The 22056-nt window shown below is 45.1% G+C and overlaps 1 protein-coding gene across 3 annotated transcripts in view; it reads left to right on the top strand.

Moving 5' to 3' along the window:
- PIP4K2A (phosphatidylinositol-5-phosphate 4-kinase type 2 alpha) overlaps window positions 1-22056 on the top strand; it is a 497067-nt gene that overhangs the window by 289320 nt on the left and 185691 nt on the right. For all 3 annotated transcript variants that reach the window (XM_029588710.1, XM_029588708.1, XM_029588709.1), the window contains exon 3: window positions 13772-13868. In XM_029588710.1, the coding sequence (XP_029444570.1) occupies window positions 13772-13868 (97 nt within the window). The remainder of the gene's footprint in view (window positions 1-13771; window positions 13869-22056) is intronic.

Raw genomic sequence — 22056 nt, forward strand, 5'->3', positions numbered from 1 at the left:
AGCACTTTTGTCTGCCCGTGCCGCGCCGTAACCTGTCGGAGCTGGGTAATAGCGCTTAAATTCTCTCTTCCTCTGGCTTTGCAATTGTTAACTAGCGGTGCATCCCAGCCATGGCTGCATGCAATGATTCTGCAGTATTCATTTGTGGTGCTGATTGTGGAATCTGTGAAGCTGAAAAATACTATGTAAATCTCAGTTATTACTGCTGTGTATCTAGAGCTAGGCATGCAGTCTATATTGTACAAGAAGCTAAATGTTTGGTATATTTAAAATATCAGTATTATACATTTTTAAATAATGTATGTTTTTATAGCTGTATGTATCCTGGGCAGTTAGTATAACATACATGTGTTTTTGCCAACTTTCTCATGTGAGCTGTTAGAAAATTACCCACAAAGTACCAGTACTATACTTTTTTTTTTTAATTAATTTTAAAAATCTACAGTACTGGGACAAAATTACCCATAAAGTAACAACTCACATAAGTACATTGTCAAAAATGCACATAAGATATACCAGATTTCAAAGCAAACTTCTGAGAATGTAGTCTCTTGAAAAATTATACCACCAAAACTATCCACTCACCTGCTAAAATGTCCAGAGACATTTTTCAGGAAACTTTACACACATTCTTTTGAAAATACCAAAGTATGCATTAAGTCCAATAACCTGCCCATCTCTGCCCCGGGGAAGGCTGCCACTCAATCCAGTTAAACTTATACGCATACAGCACAGACCTATGGACTTTAACCCTCATGTTGGTTGGGCAATTTGATAACAAGTAGGGATGTGCATGCATTTGAAACGAGACAGGAAATGTCAACAACATTTCCTATTCTGTTTCATTACATCTTCAAAATGAAATAGAAAGCCCATGAATTTTGTTGGGTTTCTTCATTTTCTTTTGAAAAAAAAAACCCCCCACACATGACCTCCCCCGCTGACCCATGGCCTGCTCTGAGGCCTGCCCCAGAATCTCTCTGACACCTCTCTTCCCCCTTCCCGAAATAATACTGGAGCTAGGAACTACCCCAGCCCTGAAATACCCCTCCAGTGGGGTCAACAGAGAAGTAAAAGAAGCAGCAGAGATGCCCATTTGCCTCCTGCCCTGTCTGTGTCCTCTTCAGAATGATGCCAGTTGGCCCTAAGACCAGCGCCATAGCAACTTTTAATATGATACTGTCCTCAGGGATGTCAGGTGCATTTAGCTTCTTAAATATACTAAAAGTTTCTCTTTTGTACACACATTTATTTATTTATTTAGGCTTTTTTATATACCGAAACACATTGTGTACACTTCATGTCAGTTTACATTGTATCTGTGGACAGTCTTTAATGATGTGTCCTAAAAAGCTTTAAAACAAATAAATAACCCTATAAATAGTAAAAACATCTAAAATTCGAATATACTTAATTTTTACAAAATAATAAAATACATGAAATTCATTCAATATCAAACTAGTTATAAAATAGGGTTTATAATAGACATTCTTTGCAATAGTCTAGATTCACAGGGGGAGTGGCTAAGAGAAGTCATACTGCATTGTTGAACGCCTGTGCGAACAACCGTGGTTTTAGCTGTTCCTTAAAAGGTTGTATACTCGCCTCTAAACGTATATCCAGTGGAAGAGAGTTGCACAGTTTTGGGCCGGTTACAGAGAGGGCCCTTCCTCTGACTGCATTAAGATGTGCTGATGTGGGAGATGGAACTGGGAGAAGTGCTTTACCTAAGGACATACGCCCATCTCTGGCAGAGATCCCTCAGTCAGCATCATATTTCTATAGAAGCAACCTGCCTGCTTGCTGACTGTGTGCCAGTGCTTTCAGTCTCAAACTACATTTTCCTGTTTCTCCTAAAGAGAAGGAGAAGAAGATGCTAGCCCAGCCAGGTTTGGATTTCTCAGGGTAACCAAAATATGCAAAGCCGAATGGCCCATGGATCAGATGTTGTCAGAGATGCTGTATGTCTTATGAATCTTCATTGCAGAGGCACTGAACCTCCGAGGCCGGGTTTGGAACCCCTCTGCTTTATTGACCTCACGTCGGGAAGGCACAGCTCCAGTTCTGGAGGGCTGCAAACCAGTCCTTTTTCTTTATGGTGACCAAAACATGCCAAATAGTCTTGTTTCTCAGCCCAGACGGGGTACTTTCTGCTTCTCCAGGAAACCAGATTGGTTGGCTGCCCTCAAGGACTGGGGTTGCCCACCCTGCCTTACTTAGTGCTTAGGACACCGAAGAGCGGGAGGGAAATGAAGGGAAATGGAGCGCATGCGTCGATTCAAGGTTTACTGGCTCGGCTCTCTCAGAACACAAAGCCCGAATCTTAGAATGTGGCGTGAGTGAGGCAGAGGATGGACGGCCTCTGGTTCCGTGAGCGAGGCAGAGGACGGACGGCCTCTGGTTCCGTGAGCGAGGCAGAGGACGGAGGGCCTCTGGTTCCGTGAGTGAGGCAGAGGACGGACGGCCTCTGGTTCCGTGAGTGAGGCAGAGGACGGACGGCCTCTGGTTCCGTGAGCGAGGCAGAGGACGGACGGCCTCTGGTTCCGTGAGCGAGGCAGAGGACGGACGGCCTCTGGTTCCGTGAGCGAGGCAGAGGACGGACGGCCTCTGGTTCCGTGAGCGAGGCAGAGGACGGACGGCCTCTGGTTCCGTGAGTGACGCAGAGGACGGACGGCCTCTGGTTCCGTGAGTGAGGCAGAGGACGGACGGCCTCTGGTTCCGTGAGTGAGGCAGAGGACGGACGGCCTCTGGTTCCGTGAGTGAGGCAGAGGACGGACGGCCTCTGGTTCCGTGAGTGAGGCAGAGGACGGACGGCCTCTGGTTCCGTGAGTGAGGCAGAGGACGGAGGGCCTCTGGTTCCGTGAGTGAGGCAGAGGACGGACGGCCTCTGGTTCCGTGAGTGAGGCAGAGGACGGACGGCCTCTGGTTCCGTGAGTGAGGCAGAGGACGGAGGGCCTCTGGTTCCAGGAAGCAGGTGCTGACGATAGCTGCCCAGGCTTGGCCTCCAGGGACTTTCCGTTTTCAGATTGGCGTCTGTTTCCGGTGAGGTCTGGCAGATGTGAGCCCTTGTAGGGGAGGAGAGGGAGGCGGGTACAGACAGATTATCCCCTCACCATACTAATTATTTATTTATTTACTTACTTTTATAGTTCATGGATCTTTTGCCAAAACCAGATACAAAAACTAAATAAACCCCATGAAAACTGTGTTCCTGTGCAATTTTGTGGTCCTGACAGCCTATTTCATTGTTTTTCAGCGTTTTGAAAAAAATATCTGAACACGACGTATATTTAAAAGCACTGAGCGGTGCTCCAGGTCCTGGCGCTTTCTGACCTTTTATAACTCGGCAGACAGGTTACCGTTTTTCTGAAGACTTTTTGTTTGATGATCTTCTTTTTCATGCCACAGATAGTAATATCCTTACCAGGAAATGCTAAGGACTGTTCAGCTCCTATCACTCCCCGTTCCTGCATTTTGGATTTTTCTTCTGCCTCTGCAGTGTCCTTCCACTCCTTTGTACCTTCCTCCAGCTCATTCAGAGCCAGGGCGGGGGATCGGACTCCGTGAGCCTTCATGCACACCCCGGCCAGGGATTTCCCCCTTACTCTGTGTCCCACCCCCAGACCACCCCTTCCAACATTGTGGTGGACAGTCCTGGGCTGGGGGGGGGGAGGGCATACAGAAGGCCTCCTTCTCGACTCTGATGCCCTTAATCACTGGCCGTGCCGCCCTCCCACACTGGGGGATGGTGGTGGACTATGAATTGGTACCTCGGCAGCATTGCCAGCCCTGGCTGACCCGGGGAATCTTCTTCTTTTTTTTATTTATAATTTTTATTGCTGTCAATCAAAAACATGGAAAAAAAACCCAATATGAATAAAAGACTGAGGTTAAACAGCATTATGCATTACAGCTCATGATGTATAATTCAAAATAGAGGTGTATAGTGTAAAATGTATAGTCGCACAGCACCTGCCACTGGGTCGGGTCTGCCTTTTGGATTAAAGGATGCCAGCCCAGTGGGGACCAGTTCTGGAATACAACATTTGTTCTCTTTAAACTGCCGAGTATATTTTTGCAGTGAAAACATTGTTTAAAAAAAAAAAAAAAAAGAAAGGATGATCTGCTTCATGTTTAAGCGGTGTCGGGGTGGAGGAAACCATCTTGACGATTGCCAAAACTGTGGGATAGGTTCAGCGATGGGAAAGCAGGCATCTACCCGTGGTCACTAAGTTAACTGGGCAGACTTAATCCAAAGAGAGATTTTTCCGTTGGAGGGAGAAAGGGAAGGAAAAGCTTCTTAATTGCTCCTTTTTTTTTTCCCCTGAATGACTGTTCGCAGTGCAAATTGATTACACGTGTGGCCTTTACCTGGTAGCTGGATACCATTCATTCAGCTGGTCATGGAGCTATTAATGCGCTCTAATCATCAGCTCTGTCTTGCAGTAATTTATAGTCCCCCCTCAAGGTCCTCCTAATTAAATTATACGGTGTTCCTCATTCTCATTTACTTGTAGGGATCCTTTAGCATGAACTAAATGGCTGGTGGTAAGAAATCCTTTAATTCAGTTGCAGAGTTAATAGCATTCGTTATAGCTGAGTAAAGCAGATGGCGGTACCAAGGCATTTTTGGTCTTCTGATGCAGGGATGGTATTGTGTGCCAGACCCTCTTTATTTCCTGACGAACGACTTCCATGGACAATGGAGGTTATGAAGAGGACAGCAAGCGTTAAGTGACAGTTGACACTGAATATTTAGGTTCTGCATTTATAATGGCAAAGCTTGCCTTATTTTTTTCATGCTTCACACTTTCCCGCCACCTATAACATGTCAGTGGCACAGGCTGAGCCTCCTCACGGTGATTCAGAATGATTTCACGTCTATCGTTTGAATGCCAAAATAGTTTACTCCATTTCTCGTGTGCAGCGTAGGTGTAGATGGTGTTGCGATGCTAGCGGGCCCAGCTGCGAGAGCAGCCTCTTACCTCTGCTGCCAGCTGCCCTGACGCTGTCTTTTGCGGCCTGAAGCCGCCGTCATCTTGCCTCTGCGTCCCCGGAGGCCGCTGACATCATCTTCCTGCCATGCAGCAACAGGGAGCCACTGCCGTCATTTCTCCTGCGCGGCAGGGCCACCGCACACCCAGTCACCCTCGTGACATGATGCCGCTGTCGCCAGGTCCTGGCCTCACGGCCTAGTGCTGTTCCTGGCTGTCTTTGCGGCGGTCGGAGCCGTCACCGTTGTCCTGCCTTTGTGGCCCGGTGGCCGCCGTCATCGATCCTCCTGCAGCTAGAGGAGCCGATGTCAGGACCTGCCTTGCGGCCTAGTGCCGCTCCCGCATGCCCTCCACGACTTGGATGCCGCTCTCCGTGGTCCTGCCTCCTAGGCGTGTGCTCGCACCTCTCCTGCCTTCTTAAAGGGCCCACGGTGGGAGTAGCCCCACACGACTTGGATGCCGCTCTCCGTGGTCCTGCCTCCTAGGCGTGTGCCCGCACCTCTCCTGCCTTCTTAAAGGGCCCACAGTGGGAGTAGCCCCACATGATGATGTCATCTGGGTGTCTCCTCTTCTGCCCTATAAAAGGGCCCTTCGCCAGTCCTTACAGCGCCTTCGCAAGGAGCTAGTCCGCTCCTGGATTCCTCTTCAGTTCCAGCTCTTCTTTCCAGGAGGCTCCGAGGTTCCTCTTCGCTTCTTCAAGGCACTCTGTTCTTCGTGGAAATTCCCTTGTCGTCGTCCATGGTTCCTGGTCTCTCGTCGGATTCAGTCTCCTCGTCTTCAGATGTCCAGATGTTCCTGTCTTCAGATGTCTTTGTCTCCAGATGTCCTCCTTCCCTCCAGCTCCTCTCTCTGGATGTCCTTGGATGGTCCAGTTTTTCGATACCTGTTTCCAGTTGTTCCAGTTCCTGTATTTGGTGATCCCTGATCCGCTAGTTCCTAGCTCTGGGTTCAAGCCTTGCCTCACCCGCCGGACCTCACATCCAGCCGATCTTCCTGGGAGTAAATCCATATCTGATCCGGTGTCCATTTCCGGTCACTGCAGTCCTCTTCCGGCTGGATCCTTCTTCAAGCTCTGCCCGGATCCCTCCTTCGTCCTGAGCCTCAGTCCTGCGCATGTCCCGCTCTCTGTGTGGTCCGTGACCAGCCTCTTCAGGTTGTATAGGGCACGCAGTGGGGCAGGGTGGTTTATGACCAGCCCACAGAGGGCTGAGTAGGGCGCCCTGAGGGGTAGAACCTGCCTAAGTCTCCAAGTGTCCATGTCTTGTTGCAGTGCCATCGCCTGTCCTCGACCTCTGTCCGTCCTATCGCATCTGACGTTTCCAGGTGGCAGGTCCGAAAGGGCTATCGAGTGGCCGGAGACCAGCATTGTGGTGTTGGGTCTCTTCTGGTGCGTTCAGGTTCGGCAGAGGTCAGGGCTCCTGGTTGTCAGCCTGTCCGCCCATGCTTGGACACGTCTTGCCTGTCTTGGCGCTTCCATGGAGCTCCTCTGCAGTCGTGCCATGGTCCAAGGGCACACCAATCTCCCCGGAATCAGGACTGCTCCCAAGCGCTCCCCCAACAGAAGGGTTTCAGCCAGTGTCAGTAACAGTATTCATTTCTTTTTGTAGATGTGATAAATATTTACAGGTAGCAGGTATACATTAAAAGAATAGCATTTTTTTCCCCCTCAGGCTGTAACAGTGTATGCAACTTTATCTCCATTATTTTAGATTAAATTAGATTATCCAGTCCATCCACTTGAAAGACTTCTTTATTTTGACCAATAGTGCTTAAACTGTTTTCTCCAGCTGCCCTGGAAAATTCAGCTGGAGGCTGTCAGGGAGGCCTTCTCCGAGGCTGCTCGTGCACAGATGGTGATCCTTTCTGTATTCCAGGGACCCCCTCACCCCATGCTTCATCTCAGCTATTCACCTATGCCCTGCTAGCCCCAAGCCAATTGTTGATTTCTAGTGTGGCCTAATGCTGACCATTTTCTCTTACTCCAAAGTCAGCTCGTCAATATAGTGAAATTCTACTTTCCCCTTTTTTTTTCATGTTGCTTTATCTGAAAAGTAAGGGGTGAACTTTAAAAGAGTCGCTCACATTAAAAGGCCCATATTTGCGAGTATGTGGGCCGAGCACAAGCAACTCATATTTTAAAACTGGTAAATTATGCGTGTATATGCGCACACAACAGAAGGGAGCAGATTAGGGACAGGTTGGAGTGTTCAGGAGTGGGACCAACATTTATTTATGCACATAAGTCCTGATTTTTAAAACCTGTGCATATTTGTTCTGCTCTTGTTCAGGTGCAAGTCCAAATAGAACTCATTACAGCCAAAACTGACTGGATGAGGAGTCTGGGTAAACTGGGGGGAGTGCAGGCTGAGGAACCAGAGGGATCTTGATGACCTAGAGATAGACCGGGCAAACTGGTCATTTCCTTCACACGCACATGGTTTACAATTTGCTCACTTGTGCATGTAAAAACCAACAAGTCCTAAGGAAAGATACGCTATGAATGTTTCCTCATGTAACCACTTAAAATTAGGAGCACACATATGGGAGTTAGGTGTATTTTATTCATACGCACTTGCACGGATGATTAAAAATTCCAGCACATGTGTGCTTTTGCCCACCTAAGCGCATATGTGGGCACACGTGTACTCGTTTTACAGTTACTGTCCCTATATGCAATAAGCATGCTCCATGGAAACAAAATAAGTCTTTTACATCCGTGAATTCACACTGAAATGTTGCCGTCAAAACAGAAAAGAGAGCAAATGCAAGGAACCGCCTGCCCTGGTTTCTCTCCATGGATGCATCCATAATTTATCACTGACTGTCAGTGCCAAGTTTGGAAGTAAGTAGTCCTATCTTATCGATTAGAAATCCCATGCTACTTTAACCCCTGGGCTGGTAATCCCAGATAAAGACCCCAGGAGCCACTCCTCAAATAAAGGGATCGGGTAGCAAAGTTCTGACTTGATGTTAAACCAATCTGGTGTTCAGGATTCCCTGTTGAGGTAAAGACTCTAAGCCCTGCGTGTTAGTTAATAATCAAGTCTACAGTGTACAGCACTAATAATCACATTGTGGTAAACAGCAAAAATAATAGCACAGGAAGCAAGTGTTGGTTCCCAACTTAACTTTTACTGAGTAAAGATGGAAAGCTGATGAGAATGCTCAGTTACAAGTCCTTATTCGCTTCAGTCCATTTACAGCTTTACTTCTTTCAATAAATTTGTGACTTTAAGCTTCCAATTAATTTACTCTGCTACTGACGTCCATTTCTTTTCTGAATCCTAATCCTTTCCAATTAGTGGGGTAGTTTTGGAGCTTCCTCCCAAAATTTGGTGGATAGGATGATATTTTCCCAATTTAGATTTAATTAAAGTCCCATTTTCCATACCTTTAGTCCAGTTGTTAATCACTCTCTTATTTCCCTGTCGGTACCTCCAGGCTGCTCTCTTCCCTGGTGATCTCAATGAGATGGTTGTGGGGAAACCAGTTGGGTGCCACAGCTCTTCACATTCTTCTCCTTAGGAGTTAGCCCAGATCCATTCCTCCTCAGGACTTCCACTAGTCTCTCTGCACTCTCTGTTTGAGTGACCCTGTTCCTCTGGGATGCTATTACCTGGAATCCCTGGATGCTTAGGGGACTCAGGTCACAAAAATAAAAATCTTAAGAAAAGGGAAACCAACCATAGAGAAAGGAAGGTAGACAACTCCCTCCTCCTAAAAACAACATAAAGTTCCCAAGGAGACATCTTAAGGCTTGACAAAGGCACTCTTTCCACTTTACTAAATCCAGATCTCAACCCTAGAGACCCAAGAAAAATCAATACAATCAGGAAATAGCATAATGGCAAGCTGCCTCCCAAGGGATCTCTGAACAGTCCATACCCTAAGATGGTGGCAAGTGTTTCAATATTTCTAGGCTCCACATAGGGCAGTTACGCACCCCCACTAACCAATTCTCTATTCTTTCCCCATAACAATTGATTATTCCATATGGGTTCTGTTAGGGATTTGGTAGGATCTCTACACTGCTACACTGACCTGCTGTGTTAGCTGAGGCCTGTGAAATGAAATTAGTTTCAGACTCCTGAGAGAAGGGGACTTGAGTCGTTCATGGCTTGGCGAATGTTCAGGCCAGAAATTCAAACATTTATGAGGGCACGCGCTAGAATGCCCAGTGGCCCAATATTAACATTAAGGCTATGGGTCGGGACCATCCCCCCCCCCCCCTCGCAAGGGTCGAGGGAGGGTCAGCACATTATGCCATCCCTCCACTTACGGGCTTGCATTGCGAGAGCGGCACCAACGGATGACGTCGCAAGCCAGATTTAACGGGTTGCTTTTCCAGTACCACCCCTTTTCTTTGCTCCTGCGTTTTGAGACAGCGGGCAGGTAACACACACTGGTGAGGCGAAATGTTTGCGAATCTCATCCTGGCATATTCAAAGTGTGGCACGCCCCCCCCCCCCCCCCCGCCCTCGCACAGGTAATAGCGGATGTGCATGGGAGTCCGCTATGGTTGTAGGACACCCTCCTTTTCTCTTTAATCGTCGGCAGCCAGCAGCGATCTGGCGAGGCAGGCAGCGTGGTCGGTCTCCATGCAGGGGGAGCCGGGAAGAGCACCATGGCCGATTCTCAGCCCCGGTCATTGAGATTGGGTGCGCGGAAGGGCGCGCGGGCAGGGGGGGGGTGCAGACGTGAACAAAGGGAAGCAGGCGAAGCGTCGGAGGGAGGACTCAACTACCGTGGGCGGCCCAGGCCACACACCTGAGCCAGGTGGCCTGACTTTGTCAGTTGGGGGAGACCCCCTTGCTTGGAAGGACATGGAGGGGGGGGGGGGTCGGGCTTTATGGCTGTCTTGCTAGGTAACATGGCGGACTGCAAGGGTCAGACAGTTGGTGTCATGTGAGACCTGTTGCTCATGTACTGAATTATTGTTCATTCTGTCAATAATAAAGCTGCGGCCTTTTCACTCAGGTTTTTCTGTCTCTGCTGTGCTTTGTTTGAAGGAAAGACTCTTGGGCTGTGGGAGGGCGGAGTCACATCAGTTATAGCGAATGTCGATGTTATTTATTTGCCACATTGCCATGTGCCTAGGACACCAAGTTCAGAAAATTGCCCTGCTGCTCTCTGATTTCCAGGGGCGAAACTCCCCATCCCTAATCCTCAGCCTGTGGGCACCAAATTCTTAAATCCAGCCATGCTCATTGCCCAGGTGGATGAAAGGAGCAGCAGGCCAGGGCAAAAAAAAAATGAGTAAAAAAAGAAGAATGCGCCAACAGCAAATGAAAAGTCAGGAGGAGTGCAGCCCTCCTCCTACCATCCCGATTGGAGTGGAGAGAGGACTGGAAATCAGAGTGGAAGGAGAGGGGAGAGGCACATTTACGCTTGCCTGTCCTGGGAGCCGAGATGCCTTGTGTAACGAGTCACAAGCCTCAGGGCGTACTGGTACCCTGGATGGTAGCTGCAACCGACTTGGGCTTGGATGGAGACGAACCCCGGGAACAGTGCAAGTCAGTGAAATCAAGGCATTGCAGTGGTGATGTATGGGGATCCCACCTTCCCTGCATCCCTCCTAGGCCCCTGCTTTCACTGGGCTGGGGCAGGGCTCCTCGTGATATCAATGATGACCCCCCCCCCCCCCCCATTCTCTCCGGGGGCTCCTGGAGATATCACTTCTGAACCCCTCTTCTAACTGGGGATCCACAGTAACATTTCCTTAGTTCACCTTCTCAACTAGGTTTTCAGGATCTCAAGACAATAACTGTCTCTTTAATGTCCAAAAGAGAAAGTTCATTTATTCCTTTAGTTACTTTTATTAGTAAATCTCACTGGTACCGTTTCCATTCGGGCATATCTCCCCTTTATTGCCCCAGCAGAATTACAATCCTCCCATAACAAATCACAGTCCAAGTTCTTGGGCTCAAACAAAGCTGTTGTCATTTCTGCCCAAACAGAGACCATAAGACGACAGGCTTTCTTCACAAACAGCACCCTTAAGCCTGCTGCTCTTGATCCTAGCTGCTTTCTCCAATCTAGGCGGTTCTGGGCAATCTTCTCTAACATCGCTGAGGCCACTGGACATAACTGGTCCTGGCTTTAGCTTCCAGTATCTGGTAAATAGGTAGGCGTTCACCCCAGTATTGCTTTAACACTTTGCTTTACTAATCAGGGGCCAGCTCACCCCTAGGTATTTTTAGGCATAATTAGTTATTTAGGGAGGGTTTTCCTTCTCTGAGGCTAAAGGTTTCTGTTTGCTTCTTAGGAGGAGGTGGTCTGCCCCTATGCAGCTCTCGCATACAGATTACTAATTAAGCCTGGCATTTTACTTCTGTGCATATCACAAATGTAGCTTTAAAAAAAAAAAAGCAAAAAAACAATATTCCTATGCATTTCAGTACTGCAGTTTATAAAATGAGGAGAGGCTTATTTCTGGGCACTTTGCGGTCTCTGTTCACTTAGGGGCAGATCTTAAAACATACGTGTGCGGGTGTAGATTTGTTCGTGCAACCCGGCGCAAACAAATCTATGCCCGATTTTATAACCTGCGCACGCTGTCGCGCGCAGGTTATAAAATCCGAGGTCAGCACGCGCAAGGGGGTGCACACTTGTGCACCTTGCGCACGCTGAGCCCGAGGGGAGCCCCGATGGCTTTCCCCGTTCCCTTCAAGGCCGCTCCGAAATCGGAGCGGCCTTGAAGGGAACTTTTTTCCGCCCCCCCCCCCCCCCCCCCCCCGCTACCTTTGTCGAAAATTCCCCGGCCTGGGGGCTGCTTCGGAGCCCTCGGCTATGCCCCCTGAACGTCCCCAGGCCGGCACCACGCCCATGGCCCCGCCCCTGGAACGCCCCCGAATGCCGCGCCGCCCCCGACACACTCCCCAAGCAAAGCCCTGGGACTTTTGCGCGTCCTGGGGCTTTGCGCGCGCCTATGCAACATAGGCGCACCGGTGCACAGGGCTTTTAAAAGTTACCCCTTATTGAAGTTCTTTACCCACTGCTACAGTGTCATGCATCATTTTTTCTTCTGTGCAGCTTTTAATTTAGACACCGGACAAACTGCTTCTGTGCCCTTCACAATTACTGCTTATAGAGGGATGAGGGGTTTACTCCTAGGCAAATCACAAAGTCTCTGCTTATAAGAGCACTTTGCACGCTGCTGCCATTACATGCGTTCTCTTTACTGCTTTTGAATACATTAGAGTCCTCTGGTGCAGCAAGACAACCTGGGCAGTGCTCAGCAGGAAAACAAAAAAAATCTTAACTCCAAAACAGATTACAGCCTTACTAGGTTCTAGCTTGCTCATCGACCTTGTGTTGCTTCCCTTATCCACGTCTACAAAGCTTTTCATTTCATTTTCAATTAGCAGTTTGTGGCAATGTCCTGCTTAGGCAGCATGGCAAAAGAAAAATATCACTTAACTTAAAAGCCACAGTGTGGAAAGTCCTGTCTCTGGGGCACCCTCATCCGAGTCTCCTTCCAAAAGTGAGAAAGCTGCTTTGCTTTGATAGGGGATGTTTGTTTGGGCGGGCAAAGCTGCCCCCTCTCTCCCCAAAAGCTAATAGCCAATCTATGTGGGGTTAGTGACGCCACCTAATACCAGCTCTTCCCAGCTGAAACTCTCCTCAGGTTAGAGAACAAGTGGCCCCTGGGAAATGTAGTCTTCTAGTGCAGCAAGGTTGCTTATTTTCCCTTTTAGCCTATCTAGATCTTAGCCAGACCTTGCTTTTCAGTTCTCAGGTACCAATTTCTGCACAGGGACTAAGAAATCTATTAGTGAACCATCATACTTGTTATAACTCTGATGTTGCCTCATGATTATCTTGTATCACTAATTCATATTTCTTTTCTTCTTCATCAAGGTGATGTCAACATATCTTTTGTTTCTTTTTATAATGCAAAAACAAGGTTGGAGCAGACACTACCAAACTAAATATATATATATATTCATTTTTCATTTCTAATAGATGACATCAGTTACTCTGATGAAGGTCCCATTCAGGGACCAAAACCATTAGGATATTACTAAAAAAAAAAAAAAAAAATCAATTTTTTTTTTTTTGTTTGAGACTGCTGTTACTCTTTTGTGTTTTTTTTTTTTCTATCTTTGGTAGGCTTTTAGGCTTTTTTTTTTTTTTTTTAACCCTTTAACAATTCACCTATGTTCACTGAATATCTAGTAATGGATAGCATTGTGTAATAAAACCATCTCTGTGTCCATCTTATTTTTTGATCCATCATTATACTGCCCCATCAAGCAAATCTCAAATATTTTTTGTTTTTAATGAATATGTTTTAATTTTAAATTGTAATCATTGTAATATTTTATTTGCATATGTTTTATTTTTGTAAATTGCTTTGGGCGATAAATACTTATTGGTAAAGCACGTGATAAATGATGATAAATAAATAATTATGTAGAGACATTTTGCTTATGTCAACTAATGTAAAATCTTAAATACTGGAAAATCAATTTAAATATAATGTACAGTTCAGTCACTATTGCTTCCCACAATGCATGTGGGGTGACAGCTTGCCCAGAAATTGACAGTCTTAAAAGAGCACAGATGACACATGGTATCACTTCATGCTAAGGTCTTAAGCCAAGTAATACAATTGTACTCTCCAATTAGCCGATCACTTCTTTTCCCCCAGTGTAATCCCAGTATGAGCAAAAAAAACTGTATGCTGGGCCCAATGATTTTTGTTGTTCTGTAATAATTCGATCCAATAAATGTGTGCCTGAATAATGGTTACTGGAACTTTTCTATTGTTTCAGAGAAAACATGCCAAGCCACTTTAAATTTAAGGAATACTGTCCGATGGTCTTCCGCAACTTGAGAGAGAGGTTTGGAATTGATGATCAGGACTTCCAGGTACGTTCCCTACCTTTCTGTCACCTGCTCTCTTAATCAAACGTAAACCCTGGGTAGAGGGACTTTGTGCAACAGATTCAGCTGGCCTGGGCTTATGTCTTATGTAACCTCTTGCAATGCAAACAATTTGCATGAGGAATCAAGGTTTCACGTGGGCCCCTTTGAGAAAAAATGAAAGACGCATCAGGAAAGTACAGCATTTTTTCGGGAAAATCTTTGTTGAACTTTAGAGTTTCTGAGCCATGTAGGATTTTCCCACAAGCCTTGCACATGTGAGAATGTCGTATGCACAGCATAGTTGCATGAATGCACTCAAGATGACGTCCCTTCAAGTACAAGTTTGAATTTACCCATTTATCCACCCTCCCCACTAAATAATTTATTGGTTAAAGGGGAAAATATGATGTTTTTGCTCATTTCCTAAAAGTAGGAAACAATAGCTCAGTAGCACAATAACTGAGTGGAGCTCAGCAGACAGCTTCTTTGGAACGACCTGACCAACCTTGTGTCAAGCACCTGGGCACCTCAGCGGTTTCCATCATGCATTTGTTTGAGTGTTATGCTCACTCTGCTCACAAACGTTCAACTAATTACATCATAAACCTGGGAGCTAAAATATTTTCAAGTATGTACTAAAAAAGAGGAGGGTGGGGGAGATATTGGAAGGTTTATTCCTATTAGGATGGTGAGTTGGTATCCCTTTTAGCTATAACGTTAGGACTGTAAAACAGGTACACTTCAGACTTTACAGGATGGCCCGGCCTGGATGTTCAGTGGCAGTGCTGTGCACTTCTTTGGTAGTTTCTCTTTGGATGGTTGTTGTCAGCCTCGCCTGCGTCCAGTAAATATTGAACGAAATGGCAGGAAAAGGTAATTTAAGAAAGCAAGTTACAAAAAGAATTAACAGGTGGCCAAGGATCAGTGGATTGTTTCCAACATTTGTTTTCCCTCACTTATATTTTACTGGGGCTTTAGGAGGCGGTGATACCTTATATTGGTCTAACCTCCAGGATTTTGGAACGCACGAGCCTATGCCAAGCAGGCATGTGCGTGTGTGTGTGTGTGTGTGGTCTCCAGAGCTCATGCACTACAAGGTCAATTTTGTTTGGCCACAAAAAGGTATCAGAACCTCCTAAGATTTCAATAAATACATTTTCTCCAGATTGAAAACATCTGCTAGCACTTTGCACATGTATTGTTTCACTCAGCGGCATTGTATCTCCTCCTCTACGACGACAAAGCAGGAAATTGTACTGTGAAATATATGATTATAAAATAAGATCTAGCTCTAAATGTAGCATGAGAACCCTAAAAATTTTGTAGACTTCCAAGCCACAACATGAGCACAGCCTTTCAGATTAAAGTCTCTGGCCTTCATAAGTCTCATTGTGGGCCACCCCACAGGGTGAATTTGGGAGGGGGCCATGGTGTATACAGCTTGATCTTGCTGCTCCTTTTGCCTCTCTGCATCCTGGTGTTAGCTGTGCAGTCAGGGCTGGTGCAAGGGTATTAAGCACCCTAGACAAATCTTCTATCTTGTGCTTGTCCCCCTCGAATCCCCGGTTCAGGCCCCGGCTCCAGTCCTGACCTCATTCACTCAGACAGGCCCCCCTCTCTTACACACACTTAGGTTCCTTGTCTCATTCACTCACGCACCCTTACCCAGGCTCCCTCCCTCTCTCTCGCTAACACCATTGCCCTCTCGTACGCACACAATCCTTCTCACACACACACAGGCGCTGTTCGCGGCCTGCTGAGTCTCTGCTGCTTGCGGTCCGCGAGTCTTTTCTCCTCTTGGCTGTGAGTGGGATAGGCTCCGCTTGCGGCATCATGTGGCTGCTCTTGGCCGCCCCCTAATGGCTGACGCCTTAGGCGACTGCCTAGTTTGTCTGTTGGGATGTGCTAGCCCTGTGGCAGTCCCCCATCCAAGATGTGCTTGTCTTCTCTCCCAGGAGGCAGCAGGAATGGCCTCTCCAGCAGGCAAGTAGGGAGTTGAGCACCATGTAATAAATAAGAGCCAGGGAGTGAAGGCCAGGAATTGGGCATGGAGAGGAGAAAGCCTTTACCACCTTCCTCCCCAATATTTACCTCCGGGCTCATGACGGCAGCCAAAGGCAGCTCTCAGGAAGCCCTGCAGTCTGGTTTTGGACTGCTGCTGGCAGGATGTGGTCTGTTTGGGTGGCAAAGCGATAAGAGTGGCATCTAGTGTCTAGCATGCTTGATCTAGTGACCCTGGGGACAAAATTCTGCTGAAAATGTTTTAGTAGGCCATCTCGAGGAGCATCATTTGTCATTTTAAAGAACAAAATATTGATGTCAGTTTGAGCTTTTATTGACAAAATAAAGACAAATAATACTTGCCTTTATTTTATTTTTATTTATTAATTTTTATATACTGATGTTTCATGAGAACATATCAATCACACAATATTGGCTCTTATACCATATGTATTCCGGGTACCCCAGTTGTAAACAATGCTTCAAAATGTCGGTACACCTGGTCTTCTCTTAAAGCTTATTAAGAGCAAGCTAACATATATTTGTGGGACCTCTCCTCCCAGGGTCATGGTATTTTTACCAGACTCTATCTCATGGTTCTGGGTCCATTTTACTTTATATTTTTTTGGTATTTGTCATTTTTCACCAATCACCATTTTTTTGAATTAAATCTTTTTTTCTTTTTTTCAAAGCCAATGAACATAGTCACTTTTCAAAAGTCACTGAACTCAACATCAAAAGTACTTATCTGCACAACCCAACACGATCGTGTTTCGGACCACATCCCTTGAGGTCCTGCTTCAGGGGACAAAGATTTTCATCATTTTTCTGTGACAAAATAACCAACAAGAAGAGTTCAATAGCTGCATTCAGTCAAGTACATTCTTATATCCGCTATCCCGGCGTTGGAATCACATCGGTTTACATTTAACAAATATCCATTTAAAAATATTTGTTTTTCCAAAATTAAATGAAAAGATTTAAATACATAGTTTCATAATAAAATAATAACAAAACAATTAAAATAATTAAATAATTAAAATAATTGATGACAGAAGGCTGGACTTTGATGTCATTATCTAGATCATGGGTGGCAAACTCCGGTCCTCGAGGGCCACAAAAGGCCAGGTTTTCAGGATAACCACAATCAATATGCATGAGAAGTTTTTTGCATACATTGGAGGCAGAGCATGCAGATCTATCTCATGTATATTCATTGTGGATATCCTGAAAACCCGGCCTGTTTGTGGCCCTCGAGGACCGGAGTTTGCCACCTGTGATGTAGGTGATTCTTGAAGGGTCTAAGTCTTGGTGCTCCCAATCAGGCTGCATTGCAAACCTTGGTGCAATTCCACCACGGCAGAACATGAGCACGGGGTGGTGTTTCTGCCACTCAAGAATGTCAAAGCCCTTGGTTTTTAAAACTTATCTCCTCTCCACTCAGATAAACAAGGACAATATAATTTATTTTTAATGGGTAACCATCTTGCATGCCTTTTGCTGCATATGGATGGCATTTTCTTTAAAGAAATGTTAACTCCTAATAAAGCACTTTCAGGTGGTTTTGATTTGACTGTAAAAACTTCAGAGCCATTGTGAAGCCACTGTGAGACCAGCTAACGGGAATCAGTCACATCGGATGGCACAAGGATAATTTGATGCATTAAAAATGGCATTCCAGTTCTAGAATCGTGCCTAAAGTTTTGAAATCAAACACAAAGGTACTGAAAGTTTGTTCAGTTCTTCCTGAAAGAGTACTGGTATCTCAAGTAAATATTTTGATGTGATTGCTGGTCTCACGCTTGTAGACTGGTGTTCTTCCTAATTCTCCTCACCTGAACACCTACAGCCTGAATAAGTCAGGCTCCACTGGAAACAGGATACTGGGCTTGATGGACCTTTGGTCTGACCCAGTATGGCGAGTCTTGCGTTCTTATTTCATTGTACTTGTGTTCCTGTTCGCCTAACATATTGAAATCTTTGAGTGCCAGCTTGCTTGGATCTGAGTATACGTGAAGGTTTTCTGACTTCGCTGTGTGAGAGAATTCTTACTGCTGTACTGCAGGGATGGGGGGTGGGGGGTTCAGGGGTCCGGTATTTGTATTTCGGGATCTGTTCTGTAGTATTGGGAACCTGGGCAGACTCCACTGAACCAGAGGGCTCTTGACCGCTGTTCCTCCCTGAAGGGAAGGGGATCCCCTATTACATTCCGTAAGGACATACCATACATTTATTTTCTGTGCTATCGCCCTCCTCCTTTGGCAATCCATATTTCTAGAGGAGGCGTTGTACAAATACAATATAAATATATATTCTGTAATTTCTCCAATACGTCTGAAATGCATGGATAAGATGCTAACGCGTACTTTTATTTTTTTTCACGCTGGTATTTTCTATAATTGTTTTCAAGTGGAGATGATGCTTCATCGTTGTGCTCATTGTGGAAACAAATCCATGGAAGGGGCCACTTTTGTTAAGTGATCGCCTCCCATGACTTTCAAGATGGGGAGCAACAATAAAACACAATTACTGAAAGCAAAATCTTAGTTTAACAGGCAAGCATTAGTGGGGGAGGGGAGGGAGGAGAAGTTTTCAAGACTCTGTGGATTGCTGCTAAGTCTGTACATAGTTTTCCCTGCTGACCTTCTGCCAGTTCAGAAAGAGAAAGTGCCCACATTTTCCCTTTGGAAAATTGCCTCGGGGGTGGGGGGAGGGGAGTATCTGCAGGGATCCGCAGCTGCCTTCTGTGCAGGTATTTTTAACCATGGAAAACAATTCGTGTAGTTTTGAAAATGCGAAACCGTGCCTGTTGCTGCCTTCCTGCAGCCAAACCCCTACCTCCGAGCCTGCCTGTTTTCTCTGGGGGAAGGATGGGCAATTTTGAAACTGGCAGTTTCCCTAGGTAAATAACAGTTTTACCCAGGTACAAACGGTGTTTGAAAATTGCTCTCATCCATTTAATGGTTAGCGCCTCAGTATTCGTGGGACCGTCCGTGAAAGACAGGTGCGAGGTCAGGCAGTTTACCAAGGTCAGAATCCAGCACCCGGACGACACTGAAGAGCTCAGAGAATACTGAACAGCCTGCATGTACAACAATATTGTATTTAAACCGAAACTTCCGGCTGAGGAGGTGGATTTTGTGTTAGAACCTGACAGGGACTAATGAAAACCTTCTCCAGCAAGACCGTACACCATGGAAATAGTCCTGACATTTTCGTCTGGAAAATTGCTGGAGGTCATTCTGTGAGGCAGAACGTTAGATCCTGAGTATTGTTTTGCCTCTCAGATGACTAATTACTTATGCTGCATGAGCTGCAGAGGTCTGAGCAACGTCAGCTGTGGGATATTGTTAGCCGCTTATTTTTGTAATAAAGGATTCTCTGGTACTTCATTTGGTGATTCATTTCTTTGCGGCCATCCTGCTGTAGTTTGCCTCTTCATGGTCTTGTGCAGTGTATTGCCTTCTATTTTCCTGGAACAGAAACACAGAAATACTTGTTTGGATTCTGTTTATAATTTGTAACCAGATTTTTTAAAATTATATATTTACTTCCAATTTATAATCTGCCTTTCCACACAGATGCTCAAGATGAGGAACAAACCACAATCAGTAAAAAATTAAATATAACAAAATAGTTAAATCACAGGCATAAAAATATCACCACCAGATAAAAACATGCAGGTAAAATAGGATATTCTTGTATTCTGGTCTGACTTTAGAGCTCCCTGTATCAAATATTTCTTTCCTTTCCACTGGTACCTGTTGCATATTTTCTGTTTCACCATTTGGAGGCCTAGTTCTCTTTTGATCTCAATGGCAAGATTATGCCTAAATTGAAAAATGATTGGGGGAAGTAAGGGTGGTTGGAGCCACGGAGTGTTTTCTGGCAGTAACAGGGCCTACAGTGGTGCTTTGTTGTTTACTGTTGTTAGCACAGTGTGTGAGCGGATGGTTTTCGTTCCTTATGAGACGTGTCTCGTGCCTCGTTTCAGTGAGCTGTCACATGGAAGCCAGCATATCCCCACCACCCTATCCCCAACTTATTGGAGCAACAGCTGATGATTCCCTCCACTGCAGCAACAGATTGAGTCAGACGTTTGCATCAGTTGTTGGACCCAAGGACTGATAGTTTCTTTTGGGTAGTGGTTTTAGCAGGCCCCCAAAGCTGTCAAAGTGGATCAGAGCAGTGCCTTGGGAAAGTCCACTGCTGTAGATGATCCTTTTCACATGAAAGATTAACATCAGCAGAGGTGGAGATCATCTCTCAGGCCAAAGAGACTTATTTCCTAAGATCTTCGGAAGTAGTTTTCTGATCATTTAGAAACACTTATTGACCTTCCTACAAGTCTTCAGATTGTGTTGCATGGTATTTAAAACCTTGATAAGAAGTTTGACATTTTTTTTTAAAAGAACATTATTAAAACCGCAGAATAATCTTTAGAATTAGAGGTAGATGTTGCAGAAATACGCTGTGATTTGCTGAAGCTCCTAAAACTGTTACTACTTTGAATTTATAGTATCATAATGAGGCAATGATGAAGACACTGAGAAAACAAATCTCAGTTTTGAGTTTGCCTGTGTCTTCAGAGGAGTAATTTATGGGTTTCACCAGAAGAAAATGTATAGCTTTATCATCTAAAACTGCTGGATTTTGATTTTCCATCTTTATTTAGGTTTGATCAGGGATTTTGGACAGGAGAAAAGGGCCTTTACAACCTAGTTCTGAATCTTTAATACAGCAGATAATCCATCCGTTGTGTTATCAGATAATGTGTCTTGCCTGTGGGCAGGACCGTTGCTTCCGTTATGCAAACTAGGCAGTCAGCAAACTCCGGCCAGCTCGGGTCTCAAAGGGGTGCTCTGCCAGAACCAATACCGCCAAAGAAGGGGAGAGCTGGGCTGGAGCTACTGCCATTAATAGGAGGACGTCCTTTGCTGGAGGAGGGGTGCATGACCCAAAGGTTTGTCTAAGTTGCCAAATACTCTTGCACAAGCCCTACCTGTGGAATCTCTTGTCATCTAGTTCCTGTCTTGTATTATACAGAATCAGACAAAGATATACATTTGAATATTGTGAAAAAGACACTGATAATATATGAAAATTCATATATTTTGTTATAGCCAGAATTTCTGAAAGGAGTAAAAAACAAAACATTTGCTTCTTTATATGAGAGTTTCTGTAATATTTAATGTAGCATTTCTCTGTCCAGTGAAATTTTGTATGTGTCTTGGAGGTCTAGACATATATTTTATGATTATGAAGAGTCTAAAGCATTGCTGGGTAAACAATATTTAAAAATGTATATGACAATAGCATTTCAGATATTAGAAACTTATTAAGAACCCAAGAACAGGTACTTTTGAACTTTGGGATAGTTTTCCTTCGATATCATCCTGGCATATTATATAGTCCGTGGTCATTTGAGCAAAAACGTCAGGGATTTGATATTTGAAGCTATTTGTGTATGTAACTTAGCCAGATATAACTTATCTGGCTAAGCTACAAGGGATATTCAGTGGCATGGCTAGCCGCTGAATATTAATTAAATCTATTAATAAAGTTGCTATTTGGCCTGATCAGCCAGCTCTATGGCAGGTCTAACGTAACCTATTAACTGGAGAAGAGCGAATACATTAATCAGATAAGTAGCACCACCCACTGACTATCCGGCTGACTTATCTGGCTAAGTGGTGGCTGCTGAGCATAGCCGAATATTCAGGCATCCCCACTTAGCCAGATAAGCTGTACATATCCGATTAAATAGCGCTAAGCGCACTTTGAATATCGGCCTCCCCATGTATAAATATGGTTTGTGTTTAAACATTTGAATGAAATATCTACATTTTGTCTATTTTGGTTTAATTATGTTCTTTTGCTCATGAGGGCTCTAGGTCATAAATCTGTGTGTGACCTTCTTTTGAATTTTCTTTTTAATTCCAGAGTGCTTGCTGTCCCTATAAACTGAGAGCAGGAATCTTCTCTTTTTGTAAATTAATATTTTTGAATAGATTTTTTTCTTTTATGACTTTGTATTTTGATTAAGAATAGTAATTTATCAAATTAATTAAAAAAAATAACAGATGGATAAGAGAGATGGGATTAACTGAGGACCTTGTTATATTTGCTCAGCATGTTTTGTTAGGTTCAGCCACTAGGTGGCAGCCAAGTATCTTGTTCTAATTGCACT

Source organism: Rhinatrema bivittatum, chromosome 2, assembly GCF_901001135.1.
Source record: "Rhinatrema bivittatum chromosome 2, aRhiBiv1.1, whole genome shotgun sequence".
NCBI classification, from domain to species: Eukaryota; Metazoa; Chordata; class Amphibia; order Gymnophiona; family Rhinatrematidae; genus Rhinatrema; species Rhinatrema bivittatum.